The sequence below is a fragment of the Chelonus insularis genome, unplaced genomic scaffold (genome assembly GCF_013357705.1).
Source record: "Chelonus insularis isolate UGA/USDA-ARS -01 unplaced genomic scaffold, ASM1335770v1 contig_408_pilon, whole genome shotgun sequence".
Classification (NCBI taxonomy): Eukaryota; Metazoa; Arthropoda; class Insecta; order Hymenoptera; family Braconidae; genus Chelonus; species Chelonus insularis.
The window spans coordinates 283,042-302,386 of NW_023276565.1; the positions used below are offsets into that span (position 1 = coordinate 283,042).

The 19,345-nt window shown below is 28.3% G+C and overlaps 6 protein-coding genes across 7 annotated transcripts; 4 read left to right on the forward strand and 2 right to left on the reverse strand.

The window, feature by feature from the left end:
* The first annotated feature begins 68 nt into the window (after positions 1-68).
* Mpv17 (Mitochondrial inner membrane protein MPV17) lies at positions 69-1,263 on the forward strand. Its single transcript, XM_035087442.1, has 4 exons — positions 69-383; positions 555-670; positions 791-1,012; positions 1,090-1,263. Exons 1-4 carry the CDS (start codon positions 248-250, stop codon positions 1,228-1,230), a joined length of 615 nt encoding a protein of 204 aa, XP_034943333.1. The 5' UTR covers positions 69-247; the 3' UTR covers positions 1,231-1,263.
* On the reverse strand, positions 1,047-3,658 carry LOC118069372 (uncharacterized). Its single transcript, NM_001414621.1, has one exon. The coding sequence runs from the start codon at positions 3,381-3,383 to the stop codon at positions 1,449-1,451; it is 1,935 nt and encodes a 644-aa protein (NP_001401550.1). The 5' UTR covers positions 3,384-3,658; the 3' UTR covers positions 1,047-1,448.
* Tmem43 (Transmembrane protein 43) lies at positions 3,598-5,625 on the forward strand. The gene is made up of 3 exons (XM_035087441.1): positions 3,598-3,936; positions 4,013-4,749; positions 4,822-5,625. Exons 1-3 carry the CDS (start codon positions 3,814-3,816, stop codon positions 5,102-5,104), a joined length of 1,143 nt encoding a protein of 380 aa, XP_034943332.1. The 5' UTR covers positions 3,598-3,813; the 3' UTR covers positions 5,105-5,625.
* LOC118069375 (protein BUD31 homolog) lies at positions 5,608-6,758 on the reverse strand. Its single transcript, XM_035087443.1, has 3 exons — positions 6,486-6,758; positions 6,124-6,246; positions 5,608-5,933 (listed from the first exon to the last, which is right to left on the reverse strand). The coding sequence occupies exons 1-3, from the start codon at positions 6,577-6,579 to the stop codon at positions 5,716-5,718; spliced, it is 435 nt and encodes a 144-aa protein (XP_034943334.1). The 5' UTR covers positions 6,580-6,758; the 3' UTR covers positions 5,608-5,715.
* A 3,961-nt stretch (positions 6,759-10,719) lies between these two features.
* LOC118069394 (regulator of nonsense transcripts 3A-like) lies at positions 10,720-13,522 on the forward strand. Its single transcript, XM_035087471.1, has 6 exons — positions 10,720-10,763; positions 10,957-11,145; positions 11,243-11,657; positions 11,774-11,925; positions 12,001-12,939; positions 13,025-13,522. Exons 2-6 carry the CDS (start codon positions 10,981-10,983, stop codon positions 13,250-13,252), a joined length of 1,899 nt encoding a protein of 632 aa, XP_034943362.1. The 5' UTR covers positions 10,720-10,763; positions 10,957-10,980; the 3' UTR covers positions 13,253-13,522.
* A 348-nt stretch (positions 13,523-13,870) lies between these two features.
* On the forward strand, positions 13,871-19,145 carry LOC118069362 (tudor domain-containing protein 7B). 2 transcript variants are annotated; one of them, XM_035087421.1, is made up of 5 exons: positions 13,871-14,028; positions 14,586-14,662; positions 14,785-16,198; positions 16,297-17,980; positions 18,074-19,145. In XM_035087421.1, the coding sequence occupies exons 3-5, from the start codon at positions 14,855-14,857 to the stop codon at positions 18,313-18,315; spliced, it is 3,270 nt and encodes a 1,089-aa protein (XP_034943312.1). In that variant the 5' UTR covers positions 13,871-14,028; positions 14,586-14,662; positions 14,785-14,854; the 3' UTR covers positions 18,316-19,145. The 2 variants fall into 2 exon arrangements, with proteins under 2 accessions (XP_034943312.1, XP_034943313.1); XM_035087422.1 differs by lacking the exon at positions 13,871-14,028 and adding an exon at positions 14,216-14,419.
* Positions 19,146-19,345: the final 200 nt, after the last annotated feature.

A 19,345-nucleotide genomic window follows, 5' to 3' on the forward strand; every position in this document is an offset into this window, starting at 1 on the left:
TATTGAGTTTCCAATCTACATAGAATTCTTTGAGGTTATGCTAAATTGAAAAGCTATATCACCTGATGGCGCCCAAAAACACAATTGCGCTTTGTTTTTCAAATGGAGAATACCCGTAAAAATGTATTTGTCGGTTTCATTAATTACAGTCAATAAAAAATTTGAATACATTAATTTCATAAAAATAGACTAATTATGTAAAAATGATGTCATGAATTTATGTGAATTCAATAAAAGATAATTAATAATGGCTTTCAACGTTTTACGACGAATCAACATTAAAACTAACCTCTTTTTTGTTAAAACAAAGATGGGTTCAGTATTGAAAATATATAAAAATCTACTTAATAAGTATCCCCTTGGAATGCAAGCAGTTCAAGCTGGTAAATAAAGTATCTAATAGCTTCGAAAGTTTTTAAATAAACTTTCATCTTAGTTTTCCAGTAACTCAACTTCATTGTTTGGGTTCAAAATGATGTACACTCGTTGCAAATTTAAAACGTTGAATTATTTCATGATAATCAATTTAATTAAAACAGTCTTTCTTTTATTAGGAACACTGATGGCCATAGGTGACCAAATGGCTCAAAATGTAGTTGAAAAACGAAAATTTAAAGACCTAGACTTCATTCGTACAGCTCAATTCTATGCTATTGGCTTTTGTATCGGTGTAAGTTGAAATAAATAAATTAACGTCTTCTTCTTTAAATAATCAGTATGAATTTTTTTATTCGTCTGAAATTAAAATATTCGATTATTAAAGTATGTAATTAAAATGATTAACTTACAGGGTCCTGCAACACGAACCTGGTATGGAATTTTAGACAAATACATTGGCTCCAAAGGAAATACCGTGGTTTTAAAAAAAGTAGCTTGTGATCAGCTTCTATTTGCACCAACTTTCATTGTTATTCTACTCTCTTCAATTGGTTTGATGCAAGGAAATAATATCGATGGAGTCAAGAGAAAAATAAGTAACGAATATGAGGACATTTTGATCAACAACTATAAGGTAATATTAATATCAATATAATCAAATATTGTAATTAAAAAATAATAATTAATATAAGACTTTTATTTAATTTCAAGATTTGGCCGTTGGTTCAATTAATTAATTTCAAACTTGTGCCTCTTCAGTACCAAGTTCTTGTCGTCCAATCGATTGCTATATTCTGGAATACTTATATATCATTTCGTACCAACAGAGATCAGTTAAAATTGACGTATTAATAATTTTACAATCAAAGAAAACGATTACTTTTATTAAGTCTGAGTAAGTGATATTTATTTTACTTGATTACCATGTATTTGTTATATTAGTATTAGAAATAAACAATTTTTTCCCCAAAAATCTATCAATTCAGATTTTACAATCAATTCATCAATGGTATACCAGAGAACAATCAGTGTTACTATCAGTAATTTCTCAATAAATTTATCAAATTTCATTATGTATACATAAGTGTTTCTGGATTTCTTTTCATTGGTTTAAGTCCATCTAGAGTCATTGAATCATCAGGATTACTGGATGAACTACCTCCAAATATATTACCACTGTTTCCTATTTTAACAATATATTGCGAATTCTCTTTCAAAATTACACTGTAAAGTTTTGATGCATAGTTGAACTTGAATGTTTTCATTTTGCCATCATAAATTAATTTAGAGGTTCTTCGGTGATTGAAAACCATCGCCCATGTAATTCTTTGAGTTTCTGAAGATGGAATCACAACAAAGCCTTGTTCATTTTTTTCATTACTAATGCAGGTAAGCTTTCTATCAAAGTCACTTGGTGGATCATCATCAACACGTAATTGAACATCAAATGAACCATAATTGTGAATGATAAATTCAGTTTCTAATCCATTATTAGTCATTAGACCAATTTCTGTTACAGTGCATTGAATGAGATTACATTTATACTTGTTGAACCAAAACATTACATTTTCATTGTTTGGTAATCGACCAATTAAATTATTCTGATCAACATCGCTGCAAGAGTATGTGTTACTGTCGATAACCAATTGATTTTTGTAATACATTGAACCCCTTTCACCAATGACTGAAATAATACCAGGCTCTTTGCTCAACTGGCTCCATTTCAACTCTGTTGGATAAGTTCTATTAACTTGATAAATTCTTCGCAACTGAATAGATCCTAGTATATAATCGCCCTTCCTTTCTCTATCTATCATACATGCAGCAATATTTGGTCTTTGAACTCGTACAGAAAACATCACTTCATTATTTTTAAATACTCCCAATCCAATAAGTGGAAAAATGAATACTCCAAGTGCTCCTTGAATATTCCACCAATTTAAATTTCTTATACTTCCATCCGTATCAAATAGACCAAATGGAGCATAATTTATCTGAGGATGTAATATTTTTCTAAATATTGTCTCAATAACGGTCGGCAAATTTCCAGTGTCTGGACCAATTACTCGACACATATTTGAATAAAAAATGTAATTAGGGCAGGTGTAAAGTTGTCTAAAATATTCATAACTGGCAACATTAGGAGACTTAATGCATGAATCATCTCTATAAACTCCTTCTTCAATATTATCTGAATCATTAATAGTGATATTTAATGATGATATTGCTTTTAATTGATTAATTTTATCAAGATCATTATTATAGCTAGTTCTATAATATAAATAATTTGTTGATAATCGTATCACTCCAAAATGTAGAGATAACACATCTTGCGGGCTTATTTCTACATCAGCTCCTTTATTAATTGAAGGTACCATTTTTGTTAATAATGGATGACATATTGAATGTTTAATATCTTCATTGTTTCCTATGTATTCATAAGCAATGAGAAACTTAGCTAAATAAGTCATATCATAAATCCAGGTTCTAGAAAATCCAAATGCTTCTTTGCTATCACTTTGATAGTCTTTAAGAGCTTCACCAATTTCTTGAATCAAAGCAGCAGCAATTGTTTCATAAATTTTATCTGTATGATTTGTTGTTTCATATAATTGCAATAATTGATAACCAAAATTACAGAGATCTTGAAAAACATAAAATGATGTTTGCCAGCTCTTCAATGTGTTTGGTAATTGAACTTGAGAGTTTGGTTTATATTGAGAAAGTAGCTTCTCAAACTCTTCACTTTCTAAATTTTGTTTGGTAAATGAATCATCAGCAACTATTGTTTGTTTTACATTTGAAACAATTGGATCTGGGATAGCTAAATTTTCAGGCAGATTTTTAGGTAAATTTGTAGCATCTGAATCACTTACAGAACGCCTTAATATTGAATTGACTTCGGATGGACTTGATACTTCTGGATAAATTATAGGTTTCAAAACAACAGCTAGTACAACAATACATAAACAAACGATTATCGTGGCAATAAGACCTTTACTCATCTTTTTTCGTTTATTAAAATGACAAAATTAGAGTTTACTACTAATAATGATATAAAAAGATTACATTTTTCAAAATTTTTATACCTAACCAAAATTATTATACATAAATAACAATCCTATCAATTATTTTAAATACTTTTAATTTCGCGCCAAAACTACGACGCCATGTTTTCCGTTGTAAAATTTTTTTTTTTGATTAAAGGCAGCCATTAGTTGTTTACTATGTTCCTGTTTATATACAAGTACTATTAATATTATATTTTCGTTAATGTACAAAATAGTGCTCACCTAATAATACAATAAAAATAATTATGTTATTATAACGAATGGCGTTAGTTGATCAAAGTACTTATATTAGAATATGAATATTTTTTGTAGAAAAATACGGGTATAATAATTTATATATAATAGAATAAATAATTGAATAAAGATGCGTAGAGAAAATTCTTCCACTAACAATGAATCTAATCAAGAATTCCAACAATCTAGATTTACTACAGTTATAGGTTGTATTTTATGTTTAATTGGGATATTTCTTTTAGTTTCAAACGAGGTATGTATTTCATAATTATTTTAATATAATTGTACATTCTGTTATTGTATATGTAACTGAAAATTGATATTTATAGGGAGAAGCTGCTTCAGTATCTCATTCTTTGAATGAAGCTTTAAGTCACATAGTAATAATTGAAAATATATATGACCTTTCAAAAGATTATGAAGATAGATTAGTTTATTTTTCTGGTCCATTGTGGATCAATGAACCTTTAACAGAACCAGATTATGGAGTTATTATTGAAAGTGTTAAACTCAAAAGACGAGTTCAAGTTTATCAATGGGTTGAAATAGAAGAAGAACGTACCTATGAAAATTATGAGGATGGTAAACATTATTATTACACCACTGAATGGAAGGATAAGCTGATTGATTCAGATCAATTTTATATTCGATATGGACACGAAAATCCAAAAGAAATGCCAATTAAGAGTCAAATTCAAATAGCAGATCAAGTGAAAATTGGTAATATTATTCTGGGTTCAGAATTGAAGAAAAAATTCAATGATTTTAGAGAAATCACTAGTGATCAACGGCCTGAAAGAAGTGACATCAAAATGCATGCTGGATTGTATTATCATAGCTCTGATTTATGGAATACACAAGTTGGAGACGTAAGAGTGTTATTGTCTTTTGCTGGAAAAGCAGGAGATATATATACTATTGTTGGAAAATTTGTACGAGGAACAATAGTGCCATTTATTACTCCCCATGGGAATGAAATTTTGCTCCAAAGGAAAAATAAAGTAACCATAGAAATAATGTTTCACCTAGAGCATGTTTATAATTATTGGAGGACTTGGATAATGCGGTATGTAGTTTTGCTAATATTATTACTTAAAAAATAAAATCACATTAATAAAATAATAAATTTTCATTTTAGGTGTATTGGATGGCTTGTAATATTCATGTCTACAACATGTCTTTCAAATACAATCAAGAAAATAACCTTAAATTCACAATATTTAAGTGGAATAATTCCACTTGATTCATTGGCCTTAACTACTTCCTTCTCAATAAGTATTTTAGTTGTCGGCATTGGATGGCTTTGGTATCGTCCAATTATTGCTATATGTATAACCTTACTTTCGACGTTTCCATTTTTGTACTATGCTTTCTTTTCTTCCCCAAATCAAACACGAGAACGGTATCATAGAATAACGTAGGTATGAAAAAATTAAATTTTGAGTATATTCATGAGTTTCATTTTGAGTGTGTGTGTATTTATCAACCATGAGTGTAACTTCATCTAGTCGTTTATTGTGATGAAGGTATAATAGGTTATATGATCATGTTTATTTAGTATTGATATTATTATAAATTAATTGATTAAATATTAATTTATTCGTGTGTATGATAATTTTATTGATTTTGATTTCAAAGTGGAACATCCCTGTCTAGTCTCAATACACTGTCGTTAATTCAGCATATTTCATCCATGTTGTACAGTTTTCAACTTCATATTCTAAAAAATTTTGATACAATTGTCGACACTGATCAAATTCACTTAACTGAATCTTTAAATCAATAATAATTTTTTCTTAATGAATCATCAAGAATAAATATAGAATCAAATAATAAAATTGTAACATATGATTGGATTGTAAAAACTCCATTGTATTTTGCTACTCAATTGTCAGGACATAACAAATGAAATAAAATAATCAAATAAATAGAAAAATATATGCATATATTTATGTAGATATAAACTTATGATACAATAAATTAATTACAATTAATTAATCGGCCGTTATTTCTTCAAGTAAATTAAATAGTATCATCCGGAGCATCCTCTACAGCCGCAATGAATACATTCGACGATGCGACCCTCTTCTAGTTTGCTTTTCGGTACTCTACAAATACAATTCGTACCAAAGTTCGTATCTCTAGTTTGAATACATCGTAAGCAGCATAAGTTTTCGTATCCTACTTTCTTCCATTTTGCAATTAAATTTTTGTCCGCTATTTTTTCGTTGATACAGTAGTCATAAAGTTCTGAAACAAATGATTTTCCATGATTATAGTAATTTTTAATTCACTTTTAAAGCTACAAATTAAAAATTTCTAGCGGATTCCATGATTATTATTAATAAATAATTAATTTAAAAAATCATTATAAATGATTTCAAATGAATAATAAACATTATATAAAAATTTAATGTATCGCGCAATTGACGTTTCTTACCTCTGCTAATAGCTTTTCTTCTATAAAATAGATCATAGATATAGCGAGATTTTTGTTGATGAATTTTAAAAACCGGCCATAATGATTCCTGTTTTCGTTTACCTTCATGAGGTTCAGTTTCAGCTAAAAAAAATAATTTTAAGTGAATAATTGTTTTCATTAATAAAATACAAAACTATAAATAATATAATCAAAACACTGACAGAAAGTAGACTTGGAGGTTATACAGGGGAATTATTTTGACGCATTCGCACAGATTATTCCTGTTATTATTATAATAATTTTTGATAAATAATAACTTAGGGTAAATAATTTCCCGTATAACCTCCAAGTCAATAAACAAATACTTATAAATTCATTACCTTCACGCATTTTTGCTTCCAATTCCTCTAGTGTTGGTTCTATGAGCTCCCATCCTTCTGGAGGTGGATTTTTACTTCTTCTAACTTTCGGCATTATTTATAAAATAATAGAACGTTTATTTAACACTAAAAATGTCCATAAATAACAATCGTTATTCGGTATTCGTCTTCACTGTTTTGTTTTTGTTGTTATTGTCAAACTGAGAGAGTTATTGTATTACTATTATTCGTAGCTTTTCGTCTTGCCGGGAGTTGGCATAAAACTAAAAGAATTCCTCAGTTGCTTCAACTGATGCTTTCAAGCTTCCCACCACTGATTTCTTATCCCCTCTACCACGTTCTTCGCTACTGCGCAAGCGCACTCAAGCATTAGAAAATGGCGTCATCTATCTCTATATCGTTGCAATTTATTGTCAGAGAAGACAGACGTGTTTTTTTTTTAAACTTAAGGCTGGGCTGAAGTCAGAAAGGCGACTGATTCCCCCTATCCAAATACATGGGATCGGGAAATTTCTAATTTCGTCGCCAATTTACAATTATTTCTATAAAATTAGGTACCAAATTACAGAGGAATTAATGCCGGACTGACGTAAACAACAATTTTTTGTATATAGTGAATATTTTTATTAAAAAAATTAGAAAGAATAATGAAAAAATTATGAATTGACTTGCCGCGCTTAAATTTCAAGATGGCGGCCACATCATTCAGATGAAAAATCACTAATTATTCTATTTTTATACGTTTTTCGCCCAAAATTCGTGTTTGCGTCAGTCCTTGCCACCTGTCTGAATGTTAAAAAAATCAATTCATAGTGTAAAATTGAATAATTTAGAAATAATTAGAAATCTTGTATTCCACATGATATTCTCCGGAAAATTAGTTCGAAAAAATTCTGATAGGTGACAGCATTATGCTCGCAGATGACCTCAGTCATCCATATTGAAAAAATGCTCAATCCGTATCCAGAACTGATGGTGCCCTGCATTTTGGCGAGTAAATTCTGTATGTGTGTGTACGGGTAATATATGTATGTGATGTAAACATAGTGTATCACTTTACAATGCCCTACACTTTGATGACTATTGCAGTTAGGATAAATAAAAATGATGATACTCATTTAACATTAATTAATATAATACCTGCAAATAACTTCAAATACATATACTCATCCATTATTATCATTTTTATTAGGTATAAATGTTAATCAAAAAGCTCAATTCCAAGTCGGCGTATCCAAGCATGTAGTGTAAAAACAAATATACATCAACTCAATATCGAGATTATGCTGGCCATGTGGTTAGGGCGTCAAAGTTCTATTTTGCCGGGCAGGGTTCGATCCCAGTCATAACCAATTTTTTTTTTCTACTTTATTCGTTAGATTAGCATGTAATTATAATATTGACATGCTATAATTAATCTTTTATAACAATTTGATTTTTTTTTCTCTTTATTCATTGAATTTATTGACGCTAAGTCGAAAAATATTTGAACAGAGCCATAAACTTTCTTTTGTATAAATACATTGATAATAGCCTGTGTTTAACAACTTATACTTATACATCTTTACATGTATTAACAATGTTATGTTATTAACAAGTTAATCATATTATTATCAACATTGAAAAGTAGTTTAAACAATCTGTGGCGAGTTTCGGCACTTTCCCGGAAAGCTCTACCCCCACTCTCTGTGCCTAAGCCTGCAGCTTATAATTTTTAAGCATATATTAGCGTACTGAAACCATAACAGCTCAGTGGTTACAGCATCGGTCTTTTATTTTGCTAGGCAGGGTTCGATTCCAGTCATGATAAAATTTTTTTTTTCTCTTTTATTTGTTAGATTTGCATGTAATTGTAATATTAACATGCCAAAAGTAATTGTTTACAACGATTTGATTTTTTTTTTCTCAATTATTTATGTAATTGATCGACGCCGAGTCGGAAAACATATGAACAGGGTTATAAACACTTTTTTTACTATAGCTATATGAACGTAGCTTTTTTTTAAGCAATTTAGAAATATTTAGAAGTAGTTGAAATAATCCACGGGGATTTCCGGCACTTTGCCGGCAAACTCTATCCCTACCCTTCGTACCCAAGCCTGCATTATACAATTTATAAACATAAACGTAATGTCAGAGATGATGTGTTAGCTCTGTGAGTAGAACACCAAGCTTTCATTTTACCGATTAGGGTTCGATCCCAGTCAATTTTTTTTTTCCTTTTTTTTTCATTAAAATTTTATATAAATACAATAATTGGTTGTTTATATAAGTTCAAAATCAATTCCTATTGTCTTTTAAAGACAACACTTTCGAAAAAAGAGAATTCATAGTAACTCGTTCCTCACCCTCAGCGTATTTTCAGAAAAACAAGTTGTTTTCCGTAATTAATTGGAAGAATAATTTAATCAAATATATGAATTAATTTATGAGTATTTAAAGTCACTTAAGCAAAAAAAAGAAAAAACAATTGCCTATGACTGGGATCGAACCCTGCCCAGCAAAATAAAAGATTGGTGCTCTAACCACTGAGCTATTATGGTTTCAATAATAATGAAGATGCTTGAAAATTATAAGCTGCAGGCTTGGGCACAGAGAGTGGGGGTAGAGCTTGCCGGTGAAGTGTCGGAACTTGCCGCGGATTGTTTAAACTATTTTTTATTGTTAATAAGTTGTTAAAAAAGGCTATTATCAATGTATTTGTACAAAAAAAGGTTAATGACCCTGTTCAAATATTGTCTCATTTGTCATCGATTGATTGAAAAATAATTTTACATAAAAATTGAAATTTAAAACTCATTTTCGGCATGATAAAATTGCAATTACATGCAATTTGAATTAAAAAAAAAAATTTTCCGCAATTGGAATCGAACACCGTTCGGTAAAATAAATGTCGAATCTTCTGACTACAGAGCCAACATATTTTCATTTGCTTTGTTTACGTTTAGATATCATAAGCTTCAGGCTTGGTAACAGAGGGTGGGGGATGTACTTGCTCGTCAACTGTTCGAACTCGCAGTCTTCTCTGAAAAATAAGACGGAGATAGATAGATATATTCTGTGCTCTGTCTTGCTCGAAACAGATTATTCAAAAATTTGTAAATTTCTTGGTGCCCTAAGGCTCCCTTTTTGTAGTGCATCCCTGAAAATTATCATTTTTCGAACGATTTCCCTGTTACCTACTCAATTTCAGTTGATGTCAAGCTTCAGCCTTTTGCCGCACAACGCGAGGGCGTAAAGTCAACTCCGGGAAACTTTCTGACTTCAGCCCAGCCTTAAGAATGCATGATACTTTTATAAATTTTACTTTTAAAGCTACAAAAGTTGTTATGTTTTATCAATTTTTATGAAAAAAACATACTTTCATAACCTTTAAAATTCTTACTATTTATTTATGCAAAAAAATTAGATGTTATCGGGCTTATTTTTGTAAAATTAGATAAAAACTTTCGCAAAATGGCATGATGGGTCTGACAATAGTCATGAAAAGTTTTATTCATAATAAATAATTATAAATAAGTACAACTTAAATTATTATTAATTTATTGTTAGTTAAAATTAAAAATAAAATATTTTAGTACTTATAATTTGTTTTTTTAAAATTGCTACCTGCAGTCATCCTTGGGCTATCATAACCACCACTTGCACTTGCAGAAGTAATCAAGAGTTCCTAGAATCTACCTGGGAAGCTTTCGGAAATCAAAAGAGCCGAATTTTTCCAGCTTTCTAATGACTAGATATTTATCCTTAAGATTTAAATTACCCAAAGATATTAATATATTGTTAAGAGTTTGGGTATTACTTAAGTATTAATTGTAATATATTTTTGATACTTTGACTGTAATCAAGTAATTTTCAGTGACCTTGTGTTTACAGTCAGACCCATTATGGACAAAAGTCACGTTCCCCCTCGTCAACCCAACTTGATGGATGCCGCTTTTGTTCATCCTGAATGTTACTAGGGGACGCATCATTTCAAATCTCAAAGCATGTTATGTTTTTTAAAATTTGTTTAAAATATATAAACAATATTTCCTAATTTACCATACCATTTTTCAGATCATTTATAACCTTACATTTTACATGAAAATGTAAATGGATTAGGGAAGGCATTAAAGAAACCGAGTGTATATGGGATTTATGAAATAATTAATTCTATCATTTAAATTCCGGAAGTCTGTATTCGTTACTTCCCAGATCTTTTGATATTTATAGATGTCGCTGCTGTCATTCATGGCAACGTTTTCATGCAAACCGAATCACTTTTACTACTCAATTGTAATTTTCGCAAAAACTATATAATCTTTATCGCATTAAAATATTTAAATTTAGTTATCAAATAAATACAAGTTCATCCTGTATTTAGAAATGATATTGTTAATAAATATTAAAACTATATATTTATATACATATGTGCACGTTTAGTGTGTCCAAAGCTAAAGTTATAAATTGAAACATTTCTCTATTTCAGTAAAATATATTATGCTACAAAAAGATGGAATCGTTGGAGAATAAAGTTAATAATGAAAATCTAAATGTTTTAAATACCAATAATAATAGTGCTAATAATAATAATGTACCTTCAATGGAGAATGTGGAAGTGGATTTATCTAAGAATAAAATAGATGCCAAGAAAGAAAAATGTAAACCAATGACTAAAGTAAGAATTTAACAATATTAAACTTCATCAGTTTTATTTAGAAATAGAGTTTGTTTTTTTTATTTCCATTCATTAACTCGTTTATTTACCTTTACAGGTTGTTATAAGAAGATTGCCACCTACAATGACTCAAAGTCAATTTATTGAACAAGTTTCACCACTTCCTGAACATGATTATTTTCATTTTGTTAAAGCTGATACTTCCCTTGGCCAAAATTCATTCTCTCGAGCCTATATTAATTTTTTAGAACAACAAAATATATTTATGTTTCGAGAAAAGTTTGATAATTATGTATTTGTTGATTCCAAAGGTAGTGAATATCCTGCTGTAGTGGAATTTGCACCATTTCAAAGGTTACCAAAGAAAAGAATTGGTAGAAAGAAAGATCCTAAATGTGGTACTATAGAATCAGATCATTATTATATTAATTTTCTTGAAAGTTTGAAAAACCAAGAAACTGATTCTTCTACCTCACAACCAAAAACTGAATATTCATATCAACCATTTGATAGTATGATTTTATTTAATTTTTTTATCAATATTACAAAACAATTTATTTATCACTATTACAAAGTTTATAATCAAATAAATAATGTTCAATATCTATATTATATTTTTTATTTATAGATTCACTAAAAAGAGTGACAACAACACCATTATTGGAATATTTAAAACAACGTAAAGTTGAGAAACAACGTTTGAAAGATGAAAAACGTGAAGAGAGACGTAGAAGAGATTTAGAGAGGAGACGTGTCAAAGATGAACCAACTATATCAAAGGTATTAGTAATTGTAAATAATAGAATGTAATAAATAAATTTTATTTTATTATAAAATAATATAAACGATTCTTAGGTTTTGAAAAATTCAGATTCTGAACGTGAAGTTAATCGAGAAAATAAAGAGAATAAAGATGAAAAGGATAAAATGTCTTTGAAAGAAATAAAAAATCGTAAACGAGATGATCAAAAATGTAGAGATAAAATAGTTGTTTCTCGAGATCGTGATTCTAAAGGCATACCTAAGGGTTACAGAGATCGAGAAGATAAAAAATATGAACGAGATAATAAGAATGGTAATTTAAAAAAACATGATGAAAAGAAATTATACTCAAAACAACGCGATGAAAAAGATGGTTATTCAAGGGATGATAAAAAATATGACGGTAAAAATTACTTTAAAGATCGAAAAGAATTTAAAGAAGACAGTAGTTTGCAAAAAGAAAAAACGACTGATGAAAAAAAAGGTAAAAGTTATGAAAAAATGAGACAAGAGAAAAAACGAATGGTGGAATTGAAGAAAGGAGAAATAGAAGAAAATATTAATACTACACAAAGTACAGAGATCGAAAATAGTAAGAGCGATACTAAGAATTATGTATGTAATGTTAATGTGTTGCCAATTAAATCATCACAAACACAACATGATGATACTCAAAACACTGATGATACAAAGCAGACACATAATTCAAATAAATTGCAACAAAATACTGACGTGAATGTCGTAGCTAATCAAATAGATTCAACAGAAGTTTTATTAAATAAATTAAAAATTAATGAAGAAAATAGTAGCAAAGATAATGCAACTTTATTAAAACAAAATATTAAAATTTCAAAACGAAGAAGTTCATTGGAGAGTGGTAGTGGTGGAGAAGGAAGTGTCACTGATAGCACACATCTTCGTAGGCATAAATCGTTGGATGGTGAAAACGAAGATAATTTACAAAAAAATGAAAGTGATGAAAAAGATAAAGATAAAAAGGATCCTCGGCTGGAACGAAGAATTAGAAACAAAGTAAATCAATTAATTCATATTATTATATAATAATTATTTTTTATTTTCTATTGTTTTTAAATTAATTTTAATATTTATTAAAAAGGATCGTCCGGCAATGGAAATTTATCGACCAGGAATGGGTAAATTCAGCAAACAACGTTTAGAACGTGAAAAATCTACTCATGATGATCGTGCTTCACTTTCACAGAGTCCTACACCTTTAGCTAAAGGAGGACCAGTTAAAATTAGTGAAAATCCATCAACGTCTTCAACATCTACTGAGTTGCGTTCTATGACTTTCAAACGTACTGTCAGTCGCGATATTTCATAAATAATCTATATTTACTAATTAATCAAGTTAATTTAATTTATATAAATATATCAAATAGAGTTATAATTATTCCAAATATATTGTGATGATTCAAGGTAAATTCTTACAATATTTATTTCACATTTATTGATAAATTCGGTGAAAGCTAGACATTTTTTTGAGCCCAAAAAATAAAGAATTACATAAACAATGGCCCCAATGGAACATTCTTTTTTTTATAATTAAACAAAAAGTAAATATGTATCAATAAATACATGCATACAATACCTATTTCAACTGCTTGAAAACTTTCTCTCCTGAACAAAAAAAACCATCCGGAAAAAGAAATTTCAATTCTGTAGATTTATTTCGTTGTAAAAAAAAAGTATACGTTGCCACTTTGTGTAGTTAAAAACAATTCAACTTTGAGACAAATCTGATACAATTTGATTTAATAAAAATAAATTATTTTATTTGATTATTTAATGAAAATAAAATGTAAATTAAATCCAATTGAAAGGAAAATGAATATTCAAATTCATAAAATATTCATTACTGCCATCTGACGAGAAATTATTAAGTGGATATCAACATTTAATCACGAGGCTGCATCTTAACCTGTTCATACATACACATATCTTTAATACATATGTATGTACACAAACAAAATCATGAGAGTGTATGTAGCTCATATTTCAAATTAGTGCGTCGCGTCTTATTGTGTATGTGTGTGTAGTATGAACCTCTAACTGCCGAGAAGTACATTCTAGCAGTAGACACGAGCAGCAATACAAAAGGTATGTATATTCATTAAATAATACATGTCATTTCATTTATCTATATCTCTATCACTTTACAGTAAAAGAATTAATTCCAAAAATTCATCGAAATAATTTGTAATGAATTCCAGTATATTAATTGAATTACTTATTTCTATGTATATTTATTCCGGTGATAATATTTCATTTTCATCAATATTTATGGACAGAATATTACAAAAATTAATAAAGCATAGTTCATTTGTTGAAAAGAATTTAAACTCATGTGTATATAGGACACTAGTCGCTGATAGAGAAAACTATTCACTGCCAAATACGTTTTCGCAGTATTTGTTGACAGTTATTTGTCCTATTTAAATTGCATACAATAGAAATGAATTTTTTTATAATACATCAATTATACCATATGGTAATCACAAAATATTTTTAATTAATTAATAACTGTTTACACTTGTTATAACATATATAATTCAATATTAATCATCTGTTTAAATAATTTTATAAATATAATTGCCGGGAAAAGATCTGAAATATTTTTAAAGTATGTTTATAATAAAAATCTTTTTTTTTTTTAGGCCTGTAAGGAGATTTGGCAGTATATTCGAATACATACTGGTTCATAACAAGTGACAATACGTCTTTCAATACCAAGGTTATTATTCTTTCCATTTGAATCGTATTTTTGTTTGGCTTATTTTATCGCACAAATCTGATATATTGATACAGTGTTCCAAGTATTCATATGACTATCAACATGATTTTTATGGGTTTTAGATTCGAGATAACTAGACAGAAGATTTATTATACTAACAATAGGAGTGATTGAAAATTAATTAATTACAAGATGGATGAAATAAAAAGTATTGTACGTTCAACAATTCTAACAACAAAAGGTGGCATATCATTGGAGAATTTAAACCAAAATTATCGAGCACTTGAAGGTACTAACATTCCTTTTAGAAAATATGGCTTTTCATCGCTTAAAGAATTTGTTCAAAGCATTCCAAAATTACGAATGTATGATAGAGCTGGATCTACATACGTAGAAGTAATTCCAAATGAAGACACAATTCATCTTTCACAAATGATTAATAAACAGAAACCTAGAAAACTTAATAGGAAAGCAGCACCATTGAGTAAACCAAGACGAATGGTGGCATCAACATCATCAAGGCAACGAAATAATTATTCATCTGCTTCCAATAATAATAATAATAATAGGACCGATCAAAGACATAACTATTTTGGGAATAATTCACTTTCAAAATCACAATATACAACACCAATTGTCAATAAAAATACATCGAATTTAGAGAGACATTCAGGACCAGCATTAAACAAAAATGTACAGTCTTATACAAAAGTTGATTCATCACAACAAAATTATTCATCATCACCGGTTATAAATTATCCGGCATCAAATCCTGCAAATAATAATTCGAATTCACGTCCTCAATTAAGTGATAGATTGATGGTAAAATCTCCAAGAGTATCTAAGAATGTTGAAGAAAATAATTCTCGTGTTGAGAATAGAGTCACTTTTGCAGCTGATACAAAATTCATCCACCTTCCACCATCATCATCATCATCATCGTCATCATCATCATCATCATCAGTGCCATTACCACGTCAAAAAGATGATAATTATAGTAATAATAAAAATAATATTGATAATGGATACTCTTCCCCAAAATCAATACTTAAAATCGAACAAATAGATAGTATACAAGATTCTAGAGCAAAATTACGATTATTGGTAGAGAAATTAAATATGCCAAAACCTGAATATATTAAAATAGATTGCAATAAAAAAGGTATTTTCTGTCAAGTAAGTATTGGAAAAAATAAATGGATTAGTTATCCTCGTGAGGCAAAGAGTGAAGTAGAAGCTGAAATATTAGCTGCAGAACAAGCTGTAGTAGAACTTTATACTCAATATAAAAAATTACATCAAGGAAAGATTACAACTGATCAAGAATTAATTAAACAACGACTGATTGAAATAATAAATATTCACAAAAATGGAATATTTGTTGAACAACTTCCGTTTTATTATAAAGATAAATATAATGAAGCCCTTCCAGATAATTGGGTTAGTATTGCTGAAAAATGCCCAACAGAATTAGCTTTTGATAATGGTGTTGCCAATTCGACTATTTTAGTGCCATATAATCCTAAAATTTCTCAGGTATTTATTAAATTTATTCTATTAATTTTTTCATCTTTTTTTCAAAATTTATTTAAATAATTTAAATATATTAATATATTTTTAAAATTTCATTATAGATGAGTCTAACAGCAAACGTTGATTCAAAAGCAGTGATGAAAAAATTAGTTCTTCCAACTGATATTGACTGGCCTATTTATATTAAGAATTTTATACATATTAATGAAATTTGGGGTGTTATTATTGGTGAAAATTATAGTGACGAAGATTATGCTATGTCAATTGAGATGGTTAAATTTTATCAAACTTATAATGAACGTGCCAAAAAAATTGAACTAAATAATTATTACGTGATAAAAACTGAAGATGGATGTCATCGTGTTAGAGTTAATGCCATTGATGATTCCACAAAAACAGCTGAAATATTTTTTATTGATTTTGGTGATTATGAAGTTGTTTCTTACAATCAATTATATATACTCGATAAACGTTTTTATAAAGTACCTCCACAAGCAATAAGATTTTCCTTGACTGATTTAGAAGAATTCGAGGATGTACAAAGAATTAAAATTATAGCTAATGATTTGCTTCAAGATTTATTATGTTACTGTAGAGTAACTAATAAAAAAGAAATTAATGGAGAATTAATAGTAAGTGGTACTCTTTATGATACTAGTGGTGATGAAGAAGTTAATATGAATGAAGCAATATCACAAAGTTTATGGAACAGTTTGGAGTTACCTGAGCTTAATGAAAAAGAAAAAATTTGTGAAGTTTTTCTTTCACATATTGAATTGAATCAATATATATATATTCATATTAACAATGAAAGTCTTAAAGTTATGAATATTTTATTAAATAAATTAATGAATCGCAGTGAGGCCATTCAAATGTGTGCTATTCATAATATTAATTATTCAAAAATTTATTTAGTACAACGTTCTGATGGCCAATGGTTACGTGTCAAAATTGTTAGCCAAGAAAATGAAACTTCTGTTAAAGTATTATTGATAGATTATGGCCAAACTATGACTGTTAATCACACTAAATTATATCAACTACCAGCCACTTCAGTATCATTAGAAAAATATCCAGCTTTGGCCTATAAAGTTCAGCTTAATAATCCTAAAAATTTGATATTAACTGAATTAATGGTAGAACGTTTGAAGGAATTAGCACCACCAACTGAAAAATTAGTCTGCAAAGTCATAGAAACTTATCCAAAGTCATCTGAACCTATTGTAGAATTGTTTAAACGAAACCAACTGGATAATGTTCTTATTTCTATTAACAATACTTTATTTATTGGATCCGAAATTGACATGATTAATGAAAATAATAATAATATTAAAATAAAAAAACGATTAGAAAAAAATTCTCCTCGACTGACAAATATGAAAAAAGATAATGGACTTGGTTTATTAAGTAAACCATTGATTCCAGATATCGGAGAACCATTTGACGTTCACGTAACAAGTCTCGTGTCTAATCCTTATCATTTTATTGTACAACCATATGATTCTTCGGGATTATTGTCAGTAATGATGAGGCAGCTAGCCGAGTATTGTGATAAATATAATGGACCTAAATTATCAGAGCAATCATTGGCACAAGGAACATTGTGTGCTGCTAAACACATGAATCAGTGGCATAGAGCTTATATTATGGGAACAATTCTAGATCAAGTCGTTATTTATTTATGTGACACCGGAGAAATGACCACTATATTTAATGATTTGGTATTGCCTCTAGATAAAATGTTTTTAAGACTTCCTTATCAAGCTATTAAAGCTAAACTATACGGTAAATATTATTTTTATTATTACTTTCTAAAAATACATATATTATCTATCATAAATAATAGTTATTAAAATTATTAAAAATTTTTTTTATTAGGTGTAAAACCAATTTTAACAGACGATTGGAGTCCACTTGTTAGCAATCGTTTCAAGAATTTAGTTGCTGAGAAAGATTTTGTTTCAATAATACGAAACATAGAAAGAGACGAAAATCCACCTACAAAATTAATCATTACTCTTGAACTTATTGATACTTCAACGGAGAAAGACATTCAAATTCATCAAGTATTAATTGAAGAGAATAAAGCAAAAGAGTTAGTGACGATGAAAAATGTTTAACTATTTATTATATATTATTTTGTTTGCAGTTATATTTAGTAACACATATTATTTTTTGTGTCATTTCAATTTTACCTCAACTGAAGGTTAATAGAGGTACTATTTTTCTGTGTAGAGAATGAAAAAAAAAAAATTTGACGCGCACGCGTATAAATGAATGCAAAAATGCTTTTTGCTAATCAGTAAAGAGTATGAAAATTAAAAAAAATTTAATAAAATAATTCGCATAAATATTTTATTATATATTAGTATTTTTTACGTTCATATTTTTCAGTTATTCATAACAAGAAGTTACATGATTATATTTTATTAAACTATTAATGCTAAATAAGCATTAAATTGATAAAAAAATTTATTTTTTAAAAGCAAATTATTCTAATAATAACAATAATAATTAATAAGATGTCATTTAATTCCTAACATAAAAGCAATATGAGGTTAAACCTCTGGCTGTGGTTAGATGATTCAATTATTTGTTGAATATATCATAATAAATATATATCTATATTAATATACTAAGTTTAACGTTTAATATTTATTATTCAATTAATAACTAATGAAAGAAAAAAGTTTAAAAAAATTAACTATTTATATTGTTTACTTCAATTAATATGTTTAAATTTATATGACCAATAATTACTATTGAAGAACGAAATAACAGCTAAATATTAGTAATTAACAGTATTAAAATAACTTGTAATAGACTTGAGATTATTTGTAGGAGTGGTGGTTTATACAGAAGGTACTACTAATATTTAAGTTATAAATTTATGTATTTTATATAACATATTTCACGTTTAAATATATCTATATAAAATGCATAATAATAATTTTTTCAACTAGTGTGACTTCTTAATCGACGACGAAAAAAAAGAAAAAAAAAAGTTTAAATGTATTTTTTTATTTATCAACTATTTTAAATGCAACTAAATAAAAGTTTATTAGTTATCATAGCAAAATGTTTATATTTATTATCATAATAATAATGAATTTTTGAATAGAATAAAACTACCTGTAGCGCATAAACCAT

Coding starts and splice junctions, on each gene's coding strand:
- Mpv17 (XM_035087442.1), top strand. CDS start 248: ATGGCTTTCAACGTTTTACGACGAATCAACATTAAAACTAACCTCTTT. Junction 384..554: donor AATGCAAGCAGTTCAAGCTG/GTAAATAAAGTA, acceptor TTCTTTTATTAG/GAACACTGATGGCCATAGGT. Junction 671..790: donor CTATTGGCTTTTGTATCGGT/GTAAGTTGAAAT, acceptor ATTAACTTACAG/GGTCCTGCAACACGAACCTG.
- LOC118069372 (NM_001414621.1), bottom strand. CDS start 3,383: ATGAGTAAAGGTCTTATTGCCACGATAATCGTTTGTTTATGTATTGTT.
- Tmem43 (XM_035087441.1), top strand. CDS start 3,814: ATGCGTAGAGAAAATTCTTCCACTAACAATGAATCTAATCAAGAATTC. Junction 3,937..4,012: donor TTCTTTTAGTTTCAAACGAG/GTATGTATTTCA, acceptor TGATATTTATAG/GGAGAAGCTGCTTCAGTATC. Junction 4,750..4,821: donor TGGAGGACTTGGATAATGCG/GTATGTAGTTTT, acceptor TTTTCATTTTAG/GTGTATTGGATGGCTTGTAA.
- LOC118069375 (XM_035087443.1), bottom strand. CDS start 6,579: ATGCCGAAAGTTAGAAGAAGTAAAAATCCACCTCCAGAAGGATGGGAG. Junction 6,247..6,485: donor GGAAGCAAAAATGCGTGAAG/GTAATGAATTTA, acceptor TATTTTTTTTAG/CTGAAACTGAACCTCATGAA. Junction 5,934..6,123: donor AAGAAAAGCTATTAGCAGAG/GTAAGAAACGTC, acceptor CATTTGTTTCAG/AACTTTATGACTACTGTATC.
- LOC118069394 (XM_035087471.1), top strand. CDS start 10,981: ATGGAATCGTTGGAGAATAAAGTTAATAATGAAAATCTAAATGTTTTA. Junction 11,926..12,000: donor ATGAACCAACTATATCAAAG/GTATTAGTAATT, acceptor AACGATTCTTAG/GTTTTGAAAAATTCAGATTC. Junction 12,940..13,024: donor AACGAAGAATTAGAAACAAA/GTAAATCAATTA, acceptor TTTATTAAAAAG/GATCGTCCGGCAATGGAAAT.
- LOC118069362 (XM_035087421.1), top strand. CDS start 14,855: ATGGATGAAATAAAAAGTATTGTACGTTCAACAATTCTAACAACAAAA. Junction 16,199..16,296: donor ATAATCCTAAAATTTCTCAG/GTATTTATTAAA, acceptor ATTTCATTATAG/ATGAGTCTAACAGCAAACGT. Junction 17,981..18,073: donor TATTAAAGCTAAACTATACG/GTAAATATTATT, acceptor TTTTTTTATTAG/GTGTAAAACCAATTTTAACA.